Genomic DNA, 18,378 nt, shown 5'->3' on the forward strand with positions numbered 1-18,378 from the left:
GATCCGTCCCCATTGACTTACATTGTGTGCCAGGACAAATCCGTTTGGCTCAGTTTCGTCAGACAGACACTAAAATGCTGCTAGCAGCGGAATGGAGACTGATCGGAGGCAAACTGATGCATTCTGAGTGGATCCTTTTCTATTCAGAATGCATTAGTGCAAAACTGATCCATTTTGGACCGCTTGTGAGAGCCCTGAATGGGTCTCACAAACGGAAAGCCAAAACGAGAGTGTGAAAGTAGCCTATATTGTGCAATGTGGGAATAATTATATTATTATTATTATTAATGAGTATATATGAAAGTATAAAGGAACAAACATAAATATCACATACGGAGAGACTTGTACACAATAACAATTTGGGTACTTTCACACTAGCGTTTTTCTTTTCTGGCACTGAGTTCCGTCCTAGGCAGGGCTGTGGAGTCGGAGTCGGAGTCGAGGAGTAGGAGTCGGGGTCAATTTTGGGTACCTGGAGTCGGAGTCGGCAAAAAATGAACCGACTCCGACTCCGACTCCTACTAAATTTAAATTGGAATAAAAAAAAAAAAAAAAGCAAGTTTAAATGTCCGAATTCATAAACAGTTATAATTAATGACTTCTCTACTGTAAGAATAAAGGCCAATGCATGCAGTGCCTCACGTAACCGCAAAACAAACGCGTTCAGTGATGTGAAGAAGCATGCTTTTCATATGCTTCACTATATGGCACGCAATGCACAATTAGGAGTGGCAATACATATACTTTCCATTGTGTTGTGTTCTGATGTTACAGGGAACACAATGCCCATGGTTAGCCTCGCCTCTCACTGATAAGGGATTAAGTAAATATGTGTTTTGCAGGACTAGAGACACTTGTATAAGTGAAGGGAATGGAGGGTCAATAGTTCAAGACTGAAGCTGTAAACCATTGGAAAAACTGCTGTCATTCAGCTAAGGCTATAAAACGTGTAAACTCAGAATGTTATCTTAAAGGGACACTGACAGGGCCAATAAGCATATTGAGGTATATATATGGCACTACAGGTCTTATAATGAGTATTACAATCATATAAGTATCCCCCCTGTCCACATTATGCATACAGTAAACTTTAAGTTTTATAACCTGCTCCAACGGTCTTCAATCTGCCCAAGGGGCGGCGTTTCACCTCTGTTGCGCCCAGCCAGCCTCCCCCAACTGCCGCTTTGAAGCGCCGCCCAGCTCATGAATATTCAGTTTGCTGGGCGGCTTCTGCGGTCCCCGCTCTGAAGCGCTGCGCTGAACAGTGCCCTGCGCATGTGCCGGCTCTTGTGAAGTCGGGGACAGTAAGCGCCGCCCAGCGAAGTGAATATTGATGAGCTGGGCGGCGCTTACTGTACCGGACTTCACAAGATCTGGCGCATGCGCCGGGCACTGTTAAGCGAAGCGCTTCAGAGCGGGGACCGCAGAAGCCGCCCTGCAAACTGAATATTCATGAGCTGGGCGGCGCTTCAAAGCGGCAGTTGGGGAGGCTGGCTGGGCGCAAGAGAGGTGAAACGCCGCCCCTTGGGCAGATTGAAGACCGTTGGAGCAGGTTATAAAACTTAAAGTTTACTGTATGTATAATGTGGACAGGGGGGATACGTATATGATTGTAATACCCATTATAAGACCTGTAGTGCCATATATATACCTCAATATGCTTATTGGCCCTGTCAGTGTCCCTTTAAACTTTAAACATGACTATGGGATTCTTCTAGGGAAATCATGTTTTAAAATAAATGTCCCTTCCTGGATCCTCCCACTGCCCTATCTTCAGCAGAAGATCAGCACACAAAGGAGAAGGCAGCAGCTTCTGCCCAACTACCTCTCTGTGCTAGAAGAGCTTAGGAGAACTTCTTTCTTTCCTTCAAGGAATGTATAAAATACATTTGCATATTAAATACAGAGGAGTCGGAGTCGGGGAGTCGGAGTCGGAAGTACAAAAAACTGAGGAGTCGGAGTCGGAAAGGAGTCGGAGCATTTATCTACCGACTCCACAGCCCTGGTCCTAGGGGCTCTATACAGGAAAATAACTGATCAGTTTTATCTTAATGCATTCTGAATGGAGAGCAATCCGTTCAGTATGCATCAGGATGTCTTCAGTTCAGTCTTTTTGACTTTTTCAGGACGGAGATAATACCACAGCATGCTGCAGTATTATCTCCGGCCCAAAAAACTGAACACTTGCCTGAATGCCGGAGCCGGCATTTTTTTCCATAGGAATGTATTAGTGCCGTTCAAATTGCCGCATTGACGGATCCGGTATTCCAGTCTGCGTATGTGCAGACCTTTAACCTCTTGATGTCACATGACGTACTTCAGGACACATGAAGTACCGGTACGCCATGTGTATTTCCGGCGTGCGGCAGGCGGTGATCAGAACTGGGTGTCTGCTGAAATCAATCAGCAGGCACCCTGGGACAATACCGAGGGGGTCACTGTGACCCCCCCCATATCGGTGATCGCTGCAAACCGTAGGTCAATAAAGACCTGCGGTTTGCAGCGCTGTCGGAAGTTTCTGATCCCCGCGGTCCATGACCGCGGGGATCAGAAACGTAAAAATTACCAAAATTAAAATTTTTAAACCCAGGGGGGAGGGGCGGGTGCGTGATAATCCCGCCCGCCCCCTCTCATTTCCAGGATGTGCTGACACTCTGCTTGAAACGGCTGACATCTGTGCTATGATTTCAGCCGTTTAACCCCTTCCATGCCGCGGTCCGTAGGGACCGCTGTATGGAAGGGGTAAACAGGGAGGGAGGGAGCTCCCTCTCCCATCGGGGGCTGCTGTGCCTTTTCAACCCCCTGATTCTTGACGTGATCACAGAGGGAGGGGCCCCCCTCCCTCCCCATCACCTGCTGCTCTGTTGTGGCAGCGGGTGATGGTTACCATGGCAACCGGACACCTCACAGACTTCCGGCTTTCCATGGTGCTGATCAGACTTCTGCTAAAGGCAGAAGTCTGATCAGACTAAGTGTAAAGTGAAAATACAGTACAGTACTCTATATAGTGTACTGTACTGTATTATACAGACAGCAGACCCACTGGATCTTCAAGAACCAAGTGGGTCTGGGTCAAAATAAAAAATAAAAACACATTTATCGCTGATTAAAAATTAAAATAAAATGCACTATACATATTAGTTATTGCCACGTCCATAATAACCTGCTCTATAAAAATATCACATGACCTAACCCCGCAGGTGAATACCGTAAAAAATAAAAACTGTGTAAAAAAAAAGCCATTTTTTGTCACCTTACCTCACAAAAAGTGTAATCGCAAGCGATAAAAAAGTCAAATGCACCCCCCAAAATAGTGCTAATCAAACCGTCATCTCATCCCGCAAAAATCATACCCTACCCAAGAAAGTCGCCCAAAACTGAAAAAACTATGGCTCTCAGACTATGGAGACACTAAAACGTGTTGTTTTTTTTTTGTTTTTTTTTTAAATGAAATAATTGTGTAAAACTTACATACTTTTTTTTAAAAGTACACCTATTGGGTATCTCCGCGTCCGTAATAATCTGCTCTATAAAAATACCACATGATCTAACCTGTCAGATGAATTTTGTAAATAACAAAAAATAAAAAAGGTGCCAAAACAGCTATTTCTTGTTACGTTGCCTCACAAAAAGTGTAAATATAGAGCAACCAAAAATCATATGTACCCTAAAATAGTACCAATAAAACTGCCACTCTATCCCATAGTTTCCAAAATGGGGTCACTTTTTGGGAGTTTCTACTCCAAGGGTGCATCAGGGGGGCTTCAAATGGGACCTGGTGTCAAAAAAACTGTATGGCATTCCATTCCTTCTGCGCCCTGCCGTGTGCCCGTACAGCAGTTTACGACCACATATGAAGTGTTTCTGAAAACTACAGAATCAGGGCCATAAATATTGAGTTTTGTTTGCCTGTTAACCCTTGCTTTGTAACTGGAAAAAAATTATTCAAATGGAAAATCTACCAAAAAAGTGAAATTTTTCAATTTTATCTCTAGTGTTCCATAAGAATTAATGGAAAATAAAGGGTTAACAAAGTTTGTAAAATCAGTTTTGAATACCTTGAGGGGTGTAGTTTGTAAAATGGGGTCATTTTTGGGTGGTTTCTATTATGTAAGTCTCACATAGTGACTTCAGACCTGAACTGGTCCTGAAAAAGTGGGTTTTGGAAAAATGTCAAGATTTGCTTCTAAACTTCTAAGCCTTGTAGTGTCCCCAAAAAATAAAATGGCATTCCCAAAATGATCCAAACATAAAGTAGACATATGGGAAAGGTAAATTAATAACTATTTTTGGAGGTATTACTATGTATTATAGAAGTAGAGAAATTGAAACTTGGAAATTTGCAAATTTTTCTAAATTTTTGGTAAATTTGGTATTTTTTTATAAATAAAATGAAATTTTTTTACTCCATTTTACCAGTGTCATAAAGTACAATATGTGATGAAAAAAACTCTCTCAGAATGGCCTGAATAAGTAAAAGTGTTTTAAAGTTATTCACACATAAAGTGACACTAGTCAGATTTGCAAAAAATTACCTGGTCCTTAAGGAAAAAATGAGCCTGGTCCATAAGGGGTTAAAAATAATTTTCGGATTGTTTTTGCCTGATGACACCAGAAAAACTGATCCAGTATTGCAATCATTTTTCTGACTGATCAGTCTGAAAAATGCCTGCTCAATCAGAAAAATGACATGTGTTTGCATACAGTTTGCCTGATCAGTTAGGCAGTACAGGCAATGGAACTGCCTGCCGGAATCAAACAACGCAAGTGTGAAAGTACCCTTACTAATAATTACTAATAATAATAAAGTTACTCCCAAGACCATTTGGTAACTAAACCACAAATTCCTATCCCCCTACAGTACAGTGTAGTTACTATACAGAGGTCTTCTCGTGTCTCTCCAGTCCCTGTCTTTGCTCTGGCCCCTCCAGGTTTCCTCTTCTGTGGCACTTTTCTTTTCTCTTCTCCTTCTCTCTTCTGCTTCTTCCTTCCTTCCTTCCTTGCTTGCTTAACAGCCAGTCCTAGCATTGTCTAGAATATGGCTTGGACACATCTTTTTGGTTGTTCCTTATGTTTGTTTTAGAAATTTTCAGTGAACTCTTGAAGACTGATAGAAGCAGCTGGAATGTTGGGATTTTCCTGCCCCACTAGCCATGTACCACCTACTGGACAATTGTCAGCCATTCTTTAGATATTTGACAACTACAGTACCTTTGATATACTCATGGCCCGTTGTCCGGATAGACAGTACTCGCTCACACTGGCTTTGAGAGGACAAGTATAGGCTCTAATTACCAGGAAGTTGCTGAGAACAGGATACCAATACAATATATGGCTTACACGCCTTGACATGCTATCAATGGTGTTATTAACCCTTTAGTGACCACCCAACGCCTTTTTACAGCAGTCACTAAGGGGCCTTAGGCTGGGCTGCCGCTTTTTTACGGCAGCCCAGACTAAGCGCTGCACAGTTCCCCCGTGCAGCGGGGAGCCGTGGCCCTACTCTGACAAGCCAGACTGGCAGGAGTGCTGATCTGGGCTGTTTAACACTTTACATGCCACAGGCAGTGGCGCCTGCCGCATGCAAAGTGCTGACAGAGGGAGCGGACTCCCTCTGTCTCCCATCAACACTCTGTAAATGCGATCGCAGGGTGCCGATGCGTGTGAAGGCTGGCTGGGGTCTCATGCAGGCCCCTGACCAGCCTTGAGTAATTTCCAGCAGGCTGCTGTTCAATGTCAGAATAGCAGTGACCTTAAAATGCAATGCACTATAGGGATAATGCATTGCATTTTAAAATCAATCAAAAAGCTGTCTGTTATAGTCCCCTTGTGGGACTATTAAAGTGGTAAAAAAAAAAGTAACAAACTCATTTATTCAATAAAAAAAATCCCATTAAAAAAATTACACTTTTTTTCCATTGAAAATACGCTTTTCAATGAAAAAAATATCAAAAACAGAAATCTTACCCATATGTTTGGTATTGCAGCATCCGTAACGACCTACATAAATATCACATAAATTATCACCTACGATGAAAGCGATAAAAAAAAATTACTGAATTGCAAATTTTTTCTTAGTTGCCACCCAAAATTTTTTATAACATGCGATCAAAAAGCGCCATTTACTCCAAAATGATACCAATGAAAAATACAAATCGTCCCACAAAAATCAAGCACTCACACAACTCCATAGAAAGAAAAAAAAAAAAAGTTGTGTCTTGGGAAGCGGCAATGCAAAAACATGTTTTTTTGCAAAAAAGTAGTAAACCGGAAAAAAAACTATATGTATTTGGTATCACTGTAATTGTACTGACTAGAGAATAAAGATATGTTATTCATACCGAAAAATGAACGCCGTAAAATTCATAACGTAAAAACGCAGTGGCAGTATCGCTGTTTTTCCAGTCTCCCTCCCTGAAATATTTAATAAAAGTTAATTAGAAAGTTATGTGTTCCCCAAAAATGACGCCATTAAAAACTACAACTTGTCTTGGAAAAAACAAGCCCTCATAATGCTATATAGGCGGAAAAATAAAAAAGTTATAGCTCTTGGAACGCGACGATAAAAAAAGGAAGAAAAACGCTTGGTCAGTAAGGCCCAAAACAGGCTGGTCACTAAGGGGTTAATGATTGTCTGAGGAATGTTCTAAAGGTGCATTTACACCAACAGATTATCTGACAGATTTTATGACCGGCCGTTGGTATCTGGTGGGAACTTCCATCACCCTTTGGTATCAGTATAAATGGTGTCAGTGTGCGGTATAATAAATCTTTTAGGCTGCTTTCACACTAGCGTTCGCTGGTCCGCTCGTGAGCTCCGTTTGAAGGAGCTCACGAGCGGACCCGAACACAGCCGTCCAGCCCTGATGCAGTCTGAATGGAGGCGGATCCGCTCAGACTGCATCAGTCTGGCGGCGTTCAGCCTCCGCTCCGCTCGCCTCCGCACGGACAGGCGGACAGCTGAACGCTGCTTGCAGCGTTCGGGTGTCCGCCTGGCCGTGCGGAGGCGTGCGGATCCGTGCGGATCCGTCCAGACTTTCAATGTAAGTCAATGGGGACGGATCCGTTTGAAGATGCCACAATGTGGCTCAATCTTCAAGCGGATCCGTCCCCCATTGACTTTACATTGAAAGTCTGGACGGATCCGTACTAGGCTATTTTCACACTTAGCTGTTCTATGCTAAAAATAATGCAGACGGATCCGTTCTGAACGGAGCCTCCGTCTGCATTATTATGAGCGGATCCGTTCAGAACGGATCCGCCCGAACGCTAGTGTGAAAGTAGCCTAACTGAAGCAGATATAATGTAGGACGTTAAAACTAACACAACAAAAAATGTATTAATTGTCAGTTTAACCACTTCAACCCCGCTAGCTGAAACCCCCTTCATGACCAGGCCACTTTTTACACTTCTGCACTACACTACTTTCACAGTTTATTGCTCGGTCATGCAACTTACCACCCAAATGAATTTTACCTCCTTTTCTTCTCACTAATGGAGCTTTCATTTGGTGGTATTTTATTGCTGCTGACATTTTAACTTTTTTTGTTATTAATCAAAATGTAACGATTTTTTTGCAAAAAAAAATGACATTTTTCACTTTCAGCTGTAAAATTTTGCAAAAAAAATGACATCCATATATACATTTTTCGCCAAATTTATTGTTCTACATGTCTTTGATAAAAAAAAAATGTTTGGGCAAAAAAAAAAAATGGTTTGGGTAAAAGTTATAGCGTTTACACACTATGGTACAAAAATGTGAATTTCCGCAAGTTAGCGGAAAATGATGATTTTTTTATTTATTTTTTTCCTTACAAAGTCTCATATTCCACTAACTTGCGACAAAAAATAAAAAATTCTAGGAACTCGCCATGCCCCTCACGGAATACCTTGGGGTGTCTTCTTTCCAAAATGGGGTCACTTGTGGGGTAGTTATACTGCCCTGGCAATTTAGGGGCCCAAATGTGTGAGAAGAACTTTGCAATCAAAATTTGTAAAAAATGACCAGCGAAATCTGAAAGGTGCACTTTGGAATATGTGCCCCTTTGCCCACCTTGGCAGCAAAAAAGTGTCACACATCTGGTATCGCCGTACTCTGGAGAAGTTGGGCAATGTGTTTTGGGGTGTCATTTCACATATAACCATGCTGGGTGAGAGAAATATCTTGGCAAAAGACAACTTTTCCATTTTTTTTTATACAAAGTTGGCATTTGACCAATATATTTATCTCACCCAGCATGGGTATATGTAAAATGGCACCCCAAAACACATTCCCCAGCTTCTCCTGAGTACGGCAATACCAGATGTGTGACACTTTTGCGCATCTAGGCTGCAAAAGTGCCCAAATTCCTTTTAGGAGGGCATTTTTAGACATTTGGATCCCAGACTTCTTCTCACGCTTTAGGGCCCCTAAAAAGCCAGGGCAGTATAAATACCCCACATGTGACCCCACTTTGGAAAGAAGACACCCCAAGGTATTCAATGAGGGGCATGGGGAGTTCATAGAAATGTATTTTTTTGGCATAAGTTAGCGGAAATTGATTTTTTTTTTTTGTGTTTTATCTCACAAAGTCTCACTTTCTGCTAACTTAGGACAAAAATTTCAATCTTTCATGGACTCAATATGCCCCTCAGCGAATACCTTGGGGTGTCTTATTTCCAAAATGGGGTCAGTTGTGGGGTGTTTGTACTGCCCTGGCATTTGAGGGTCTCCGCAATCATTACATGTATGGCCAGCATTAGGAGTTTCTGCTATTCTCCTTATATTGAGCATACGGGTAATGAGATTTTTTTTTCCGTTCAGCCTCTGGGCTGAAAGAAAAAAAATGAACGGCACAGATTTCTTCATTCGCATCGATCAATGTGGATGAAAAAATCTCTGCCAAAAAAAAAAAAAGGAGGGGAAAGGCGTCTGCCAGGACATAGGAGCTCCGCCCAACATCCATACCCACTTAGCTCGTATGCCCTGGCAAACCAGATTTCTCCATTCACATCAATCGATGTGGATGAATAAATCATTGCCGGGATTTTTTATATATTTTTTTATATACAAAGTGTTTGCCAAAGCATAGGAACGCCGCCTCCTCCTCAGCTCGTATGCCTCGGCAAACGTATCTGTTACTGCAGAGGAGAAATCTCGTCTTGCAGCGCCGCATCCACCGACTTGCGTGTAATCTGACAGCAGCGCAATGCTTCTGTCAGAATGCACATCAGTGCTGCAGCTAGTACATCGGTTGGTCCACCTGGAAGGTAAAAAAAGAAAAAAACAGGCCACAACGCAATAATTTTATTAACTTTGGAACAGAATACATAAACTTTAACTTTTTGAACTGAACATTAACCTTTTTGCTTACTGTTTTTTTTTTTTTGTTTTTTTTTACCTTTATAGAACAAACCTCTCCTTCCCCATGGGTCAATGTGCAAAGCGCAAATCGTTATGCACTTTGGCAAAGTGCGTTATGCACTTTGTCCCAGGTGAAAGGAGACGTTTGCAGCAGCTGTGTGAGTGAATGGGCCCTAATAGCCCTGTGTGCCTGTCCTGGTGAGATGATCCCTATGCTAGGTGTACCGGTGAGTGGTACTTCTGGAAACACTCTCCAAAGCATAGGGCAGGGTGGTCAGGACAGTCAGGACAGAAATAGCGGGTGTCACGCCTTATTCCACTCCTGCTACAGACACAACATTTTTTTCGGGGTGGCGGTCGGTTTGAGGTACCAGGAACGACACTGGAGAAATGTCGCTCGTGTAGACGGCTTACTACATCTCTTCCTGAAATTTGAGGAAGGATCCTGTTCTCCCAGCCTTACTGTAGAGAACAAAACTATTATACAGAGCCAATTGAATTAAATATACAGACACCTTCTTATACCAGCGTCTGGTTCTGCGGGACACTAAATACGGAGCCAACATCTGGTCATTGAAGTCCACCCCTCCCATGAGCAAATTATAGTTGTGGACTGAGAGGGGCTTTTCAATGACACGGGTTGCTCGCTCAATTTGGATTGTCGTGTCTGCGAGAATGGAGGAGAGCATGTAAACGTCACGCTTGTCTCTCCATTTCACCGCGAGCAGTTTTTCGTTACACAAGGCAGCCCTCTGCCCCCTTGCAAGACGGGTGGTAACGAGCCGTTGGGGGAAGCCCGCGCCAATCCGTTCTAGAAACAAATGCCTAAAGAGGGCCACACTTGTGTAAAAATTGTCCACATAAAGATTGTACCCCTTGCCGAATAAGGGTGACACCAAGTCCCAAACTGTCTTCCCACTGCTCCCCAGGTAGTCAGGGCAACCGACCGGCTCCAGGGTCTGATCTTTTCCCTCATAGATCCGAAATTTGTGGGTATAGCCTGTGGCCCTTTCACAGAGCTTATACAATTTGACCCCATACCGGGCGCGCTTGCTTGGGATGTATTGTTTGAAGCCAAGGCGCCCGGTAAAATGTATTAGGGACTCGTCTATGCAGATGTTTTGCTCAGGGGTATACAAATCTGCAAATTTAAGGTTGAAATGGTCTATGAGGGGCCAAATTTTGTGGAGCCGGTCAAAAGAAGGGTGGCCTCTGGGACGGGAGGCGGTGTTATCACTAAAGTGCAGGAAACGCAGGATGGTCTCAAATCGTGTCCTGGACATAGCAGCAGAGAACATGGGCATGTGATGAATTGGGTTCGTGGACCAATATGACCGCAATTCATGCTTTTTAGTTAGACCCATGTTGAGGAGGAGGCCCAGAAAAGTTTTAATTTCGGAAACTTGGACTGGTTTCCACCGGAAAGACTGGGCATAAGAGATTCCCGGGTTGGCGGATATAAATTGTGTGGCATACCGATTTGTTTCGGCCACGACTAAGTCCAAGAGCTCCGCAGTCAAGAACAGCGCAAAAAATCCCAGGGCCGAACCGATCTGAGCTGTCTCAACCCGAACTCCAGACTGGGCAGTGAAAGGGAAAACTACAGGTGCGGCTGAAGTTGGGGACTGCCAATCAGGGTTTGCCAGCACCTCAGGGATTCTAGGGGCTCTACAGGCACGTCTTTGCGGTGGCTGCGACGTGGTCACTACTGCTCGTGCCACCGTACCAGCTTCAACTGCCCTTCTGGTGCTCACCACTTCACCAGGTTGTACGGCAGTGCTGGTACTAGGTCCAGGAAGGGCTGCGCTGCTGGTGTATGCCTCACCGCGTAATCCGACAGCACCAGCCCCACTCTGCTGCTCTTGAAGCGGATCCTGCGCAACCTGCGGTCTAGCGACACGGGGCCGGGTGCGCCTGGTGCTATCGGGGACCTCAGCCTCCTCGTCCGAACTTTGGGTCAGAGAGCCACTGCTTTCTACAGGTTCGTATTCTGACCCGCTGGATTCATCAGATGAGGGTTCCCATTCCTCATCCGACTGGGTCAGAAGCCTGTAGGCCTCTTCAGAGGAATACCCCCTGTTTGACATTTGGGCAACTAAATTTAGGGGTATTCCCTGAGACTACCCAAGAAAAAAAGCAAGCCTGTCTTACAAAGGGGAGGCTAGCGAAGTACCGGAGGCCGCTGTGGTTGATAAAAAATATCAAAACTGATTTTTTTATCGCCGCAGTGCGTGTAAAGTGAATGTGCAGTGATAAAAAAATAAATAAAAATTTTGTCACTGCGGTGGGGCGGGCGTGGGTGAACGCACGTGTGGGCGACCGATCAGGCCTGATCGGGCAAACACTGCGTTTTGGGTGGAGGGCGAACTAAAGTGACACTAATACTATTATAGATCTGACCGTGATCAGTTTTGATCACTTCCAGATACTATAAAAGTACAAATGCTGATTAGCGATACGCTAATCAGCGAATAGGGAACTGCGGTGCGGTGGGCTGGGCGCTAACTGATCGCTAAACTACCTAACCACAGGACCTAACCTACCTAACCTACAGGACAGAGTGCTGGTTGCAGTGTGCGATTGCATTTTGTGTTTTTACATTTATATCTCTATTTCGCCATAGCAATCTGCACCTGCTAGGGGTTGTGCGGGCTGAAATTTTCCATATTTTTCTCTTTGTAGTACGTATTGGAGGCGTGGCGATCTCCAAGCAGTCAAGCACACCTGGCCAGTTAATCTGCCCCCTGGAGGCTGGTTTTAAAGTCAGTATAAAACTGAGTCTGCTTATATAGCACCTACCAGTAGCCATTAGGCTCCAGGAGAAGTATATAGTGGGCTCAGCATGCATGTGAGTACTTGCATCCCTGGATCCGATGAAAGCTGTAATGGCACCGGACGGGGTTAAAAGCAGAGTGTGCTTGGCATGCATGCTGTGCCTGCACTCCCTGGACTTTATGTGGCTGTCATGGCCCATAAAAGGTAGGAACTAGTGTTAGGGACCACTCATGAAGGCAACCTTGACGCGGTGAGTGGCTTATTACGCTTTGGCCAAAATGTACACCAATGCCTTATTCAACATCCAGCATAAAGGCAGGACAGAGTGCTGGTTGCAGTGTGCGATTGCATTTTGTGTTTTTACATTTATATCTCTATTTCGCCATAGCAATCTGCACCTGCTAGGGGTTGTGCGGGCTGAAATTTTCCATATTCCCTGAGACTACCCAAGAAAAAAAGCAAGCCTGTCTTACAAAGGGGAGGCTAGCGAAGTACCGGAGGCCGCTGTGGTTGATAAAAAATATCAAAACTGATTTTTTTATCGCCGCAGTGCGTGTAAAGTGAATGTGCAGTGATAAAAAAATAAATAAAAATTTTGTCACTGCGGTGGGGCGGGCGTGGGTGAACGCACGTGTGGGCGACCGATCAGGCCTGATCGGGCAAACACTGCGTTTTGGGTGGAGGGCGAACTAAAGTGACACTAATACTATTATAGATCTGACCGTGATCAGTTTTGATCACTTCCAGATACTATAAAAGTACAAATGCTGATTAGCGATACGCTAATCAGCGAATAGGGAACTGCGGTGCGGTGGGCTGGGCGCTAACTGATCGCTAAACTACCTAACCAAGGGGCCTAAACTATACCTAAAACCTAACGGTCAATACCAGTGGGAAAAAAAATGTGACAGTTTGCACTGATCACTTTTTTCCTTTTCACTAGTGATTGACAGGGGCAAGAAGGGGTGATCAAAGGGTTAATTGGGTGCTGGGAGGTGATCTGGGGCTAGTATGTGGTGTTGGTGGGTACTCACAGTGATGTGTGCTCCTCTGCTCCTCTGCTGGAACCAACCGACCAAAAGAAGGAGCAGAGGAGCACAGCAGCCATATAACCACATCATATTTACTAATATGATGTGGTATCTGGCTGCTCATTTGTTTTTTTGAAAATCATCAACCTGCCAGCCGCGATCATTGGCTGGCAGGTTGATGACGAACTTGTCCTTTGAATTTTGCCGGCCCGCGATGCGCATGCGCGGGCCGGCTTTCCCCGAAATCTCGCGTCTTGCGAGAGGACGCACCGGCGCGTCCACCCAGAACAACACGACCGCCGCGAAGACGCAATCCTGCGTACGGCGGTCGTGAGCCGGTTAATTGTGATTGTCACAGTGACAGCCCCTTTAATAACTGTGACTTTCACAGTGACCACCCCTTTAAGCAGTAAAGAAAAATGGCTGGGTTGTTATGGAAACCTGGAGTAAAACTGTGTTTATGGCAGTTGGGATTTGAAGAGAGAGACTTGCGGAGGTAGCCACAAGGAGACGTTATACTGTATGGGGGCAGCCACAAGGAGACGTTATACTGTTTGGGGGCAGCCACAAGGAGACGTCATACTGTTTGGGGGCAGCCACAAGGAGACGTCATACTGTATGGGGGCAGCCACAAGGAGACGTCATACTGTATGGGGGCAACCACAAGGAGACGTCATACTGTATGGGGGCAGCCACAAGGAGACATTATACTGTATGGGGGCAACCACAAGGAGACATTATACTGTATGGGGGCAGCCACAAGGAGACATTATACTGTATAATGTCACTGGGGATGACGATATATATTGCAATAAATACCCATTTAGAAGAAAAAAAACACTTGGGGCCACAAGGAGACGTTATACTGTATGGGGGCAGCCGCAAGGAGACGTTATACTGTATGGGGGCAGCCGCAAGGAGACGTTATACTGTATGGGGGCAGCCACAAGGAGACGTCATACTGTATGGGGCACTGGGGATGACAATATATATTGCGATAAATACTCATTTAGAAGAAGAAAAAACACTTGGGGCCACAAGGAAACTTTATACTGTATGGGGCAGCCACAAGGAGACTTTATACTGTATGGGGCAGCCACAAGGAGACTTTTTATACTGTATAGGGGCAGCCACAAGGAGACGTTATACTGTATGGGGCAGCCACATGGAGACGTTATACTGTATGGGGGCAGCCACAAGGAGACATTTCACTCTATGTGATCCACAAGGAGATGTTATACTGAATGGGGCAGCCACAAGGAGATGTTATACTGTATGGGGCAGCCACAAGGATACATTTTACTCTATCTGGGCCACAAGGAGACATTCTACTGTATGGGGGCCACAAGGAGACATTATGTACTGTATGGGCAGGCAGCGGGGAAGAAGGAGACATATACTGTATGGGCAGGTAGCAGGGCACAAGGAGACATTATATACTGTATAGGCAGGCAGCGGGCCACATGAAGACATTATATACTATATGGGCTGGCCGCTTGGCAGGAAGTGGGCCACAAGAGTCACTATACTGCATGGGGCCACCAGGAGACATTATACTGTCTGGACTTAGAAACTATACTGTAAGGTGGGCCACAAGGTGACATTATACTGTATGGGACAACAGTTTATAACCCCTCCTCCATCAGTATAATAATGTCTTGTGAACATAGTAATGTTTTTTTGTTGCTCAGTATGGGGGCAACAGGGAGACATAATAGTTTATCAATTGCCATCACCATGTGCAGTGTATCTTGCAGGCAGGGCCAGGGCCACAGAAGACATAGCCAGTACAACCTTTATTTCTGACACCTGGGCTGTTAGGGTCTCTCACTCCTCTTCCCCCACCTTGGCTTGAACACGGACTGCTGACTGACTTTGCGCACCTCGCTCCTGTGCTCGGCCAGTAGGCGTAGACTTGAATATGGGAGCGAGGAGGAGCCGGGGGCGGCCGCTGCAGGAACTAATATGTTATGTATGCAGGGGCGGGCTGTCACAGATTTAGGAGCGGTCAGCACACATATGACCGCTCTTATGATGTCACCAAATACCGCGGTTATTTGGAAACAGCGATATCACCATATTGCTGTTTCTTAATACAGTGGTATATCGTTGACACCAGTTTACCGCTCAACCCTAGTGGAGGTTGGAGCGAAGTTGCTCAAGGTGGGCGCCAGCCTGGCCTAGTTATGCCCCTCGGTCTACTATTAGATTATGATCTTTTTGGCCACCACTATTTTAGTCAGTTAATTGTATTTTGTGTCATGCCTTTCTGTGGATTTTTTTTTATACTGAAATGTAATAACATTTCAATAGAATATTTAGGTATATTATTCATCAATAATAAAATGTATTTTGTTCTTGGCAGATGACTGTACCAGGAACTTAGAGAAACATCTGGTATCTTCAGATTTTGAAGTAGATGATCGTGGTATCATACAAGATCTATACGAAGAGCATGCCAATATCCAAGATATATCTTCATCCAGTCACAGCAAAAATTTATTATTTGATCCTTTTAAACTTTTAAAAGTCCGATCTTCTGATTCATCACAGACTGTAACACAGAATAAAAGTCACAGAAGAGGCGCTAAACATCAAACAGCTCACGTAAAAGAGAATACTTTTTCATGTTTAGAATGTGGAAGATTTTTTAGATATAAATCTGAATTAGTGAGACATCAGAGAATTCACACCAGGGAGAAGCCTTTTTCATGTTCAGAATGTGGGAAATGTTTTAAGCATAAATCAGCTCTTGTTACACATAAAAAAACTCACACAGGAGAGAAGCCATTTTCATGCTCAGAATGTGGTAAATGCTTTATGTATAAACAAGCTCTTGTTTTACATCAGAGAACTCACACGGGGGAGAAGCCATATCCATGTTCAGAATGTGGGAAATGTTTCAAGCAGAAATCAGCTCTTGTTACACATCAAAAAACTCACACAGGAGAGAAGCCATATACATGTTCAGAATGTGGGAAATGTTTTAAGCAGAAATCGGCTCTTGTTACACATCAAAAAACTCACACAGGAGAGAAGCCATTTTCATGCTTAGAATGTGGGAAATGTTTTAAGTATAAACAAGCTCTTGTTGTACATCAGAGAACTCACACAGGAGAGAAGCCATTTTCATGCTTAGAATGTGGGAAATGTTTTAAGTATAAACAAGATCTTGTTGTACATCAGAGTATTCACACAGGAGAGAAACCATTTTCATGCTCAGAATGTGGAAAATCTTTTAACCAGAAATCAGCTTTTGTTACACATCGAAAAACTCACAGAGAGAAGCCATCTCCATGCTTAGCCCTTTAGTGACCTCCCTTATGTGTTTTTATGGTAGTCAGTATCGCTAACTGGCTTTATTCCGGCAGACACTCCTTTTTAGGTCTCCTGCACACGAAGGTTTTTTTTTCATATAGAAAAAATATGGATGGGCACTCGTATACGGAGATATATAGGACACAATTTATTATTAAAACTTACAATAAAATAAGATCACAATATAAAATAAACAATATATAAAACAGTAAAGTGAAATGATACAATAGAAGAAAGTCAATGAATATGCCGTTTTGTAGGGCTGGGGCTGATAACCCAAAAATCCTCACCTTCTATTTTCAGGGCTATAGGGTCCTGAGAGTTTGAATGTTATTTCAGAGTGAGGATAGACGAGGCAATCAGCCTCTGCTCAATTCAGTGATATTTTGTTATAATTTCATAAATGCAGTAATCTCACACCTATATTAATTTTTTTTTTTTTAGCCCTATGGTGGTATATTCGGTCCTAATAAGTAATGCCGCTAATTGTCCAGTGTCAATTTTACATATACCTAAGAATAGTGTTCCGCATAAGCAAAGTTTCCTCTTTTAATACTCTTTGCAAGATATAACCAGTCCCTTTTTGTATCTGCAGGGAACTGTCGCAAGATGTAACCAGTCTCTTTTATGTCTGTAGGAAACTGTTATAATATCATCCAGGTTGAATCGCTGTGAACAAGTCCTTAGTGTATATTTCTGATGCAGTTCGTTATTTCACCATTATCGTTATGTAGCACATCACAAATCTTTACCCACTATGTGGGCTTACCTTTGCCTGTAACTTGATGGGACTTGCGAATAGATCTGTACTCCACGCTGTATGCTGGCGTCCCGGTTGTGGAGTTAGTTGCGTCCCACGTGTCTCTCACTGCTGATTTCAAGATCCGGTTTAGTGTGAGGATCACGTACCTTTCAGGCGCAGGTAAATGACTTCTTGAGGTCTTTTCTAATAAGGTAAAGAAAGTTCCTTTTTCTTCAAAGTGCACTTATATTCATGGAAGCGGGGTATTTATCCAAGGTCCTACGCCAGACAAGTTTCGGGGAGACGCTGTCCCCTTCCTCAGTTTTTATTTTCAGTTTCCGTTCCATTTTTGCGGATTCCGTATACGGAACTATTCATTTCAATTGGTCTGCAAAAAAAAAAAAACGGAATGTACTCCGTATGCATTCAGTTTCCATATTTCCATTTTTCCGTTCCGTTCAAAAATAGAACATGTCCTATTATTGCCCACAAATCACGTTCCATGGCTCCATTCAAGTCAACGGGGCTGTAAAAAAAAATGCATCCGTTTGTCTTCCGTATCCGTTCTGTTTTTGCGGAACTAACTAATGAAAATGTCATGCCCAGACCAATTTTCCTATTTAATTACTGTATATGCCATGCTTCTGTTCCTGTGGGATATCCGCAAAAAAACAAACCAAGCGGAATGGAAGCGGAACAGAAACAATACTAAAACGGAACAACGGATCAGTAAAAACCAGACAGCAATATACGGAAAAAGACATACGGTTGTGTGCAGGAGGCCTTACAGGGAGATAAAACAGAACCTTGCTTTGAGTTACCAGAGGTGGCCGAGGGCTTGGAGTGATGATTGGGACCGCTGTGAGAGCTCCCCAAAAACGTATTGTCTCCTGTATTGAATGAATATCAGTCATCTAAGGACAGATCCAGTTAAAAGTGAAAGTTTACACTGTATATATATCCCCTCTAAACAAAAATGTTTGGTCAGAGGAAATAAAAAAATAAAAAACTATAGGGCCTGATATAAAAAGATTACTATCTACCTATTCCGCGGTCTGTTCTACCTTTTATAAGTATTTGTAACATTAAAAATGTTAAATATGAGCTTGTCAAGAAACCGTCAGCTCTTACTGGGTTTCACCAGTGATGTGCAAATTCTACTAACAAGT

At 43.6% G+C, this 18,378-nt stretch overlaps 1 protein-coding gene across 1 annotated transcript in view; it reads left to right on the forward strand.

The window, feature by feature from the left end:
- The window catches only part of LOC122941883 (oocyte zinc finger protein XlCOF8.4-like), a 35,407-nt gene extending 18,325 nt beyond the window's left edge, over nt 1–17,082 (forward strand). Inside the window, exons 4-5 of the mRNA XM_044299380.1 lie at nt 15,515–16,108; nt 17,063–17,082. Coding sequence (XP_044155315.1) covers nt 15,515–16,108; nt 17,063–17,082 — 614 coding nt within the window. The remainder of the gene's footprint in view (nt 1–15,514; nt 16,109–17,062) is intronic.
- Nucleotides 17,083–18,378: the final 1,296 nt, after the last annotated feature.

This window comes from Bufo gargarizans, chromosome 6 (genome assembly GCF_014858855.1).
Source record: "Bufo gargarizans isolate SCDJY-AF-19 chromosome 6, ASM1485885v1, whole genome shotgun sequence".
In the NCBI taxonomy this organism is placed as follows: domain Eukaryota; kingdom Metazoa; phylum Chordata; class Amphibia; order Anura; family Bufonidae; genus Bufo; species Bufo gargarizans.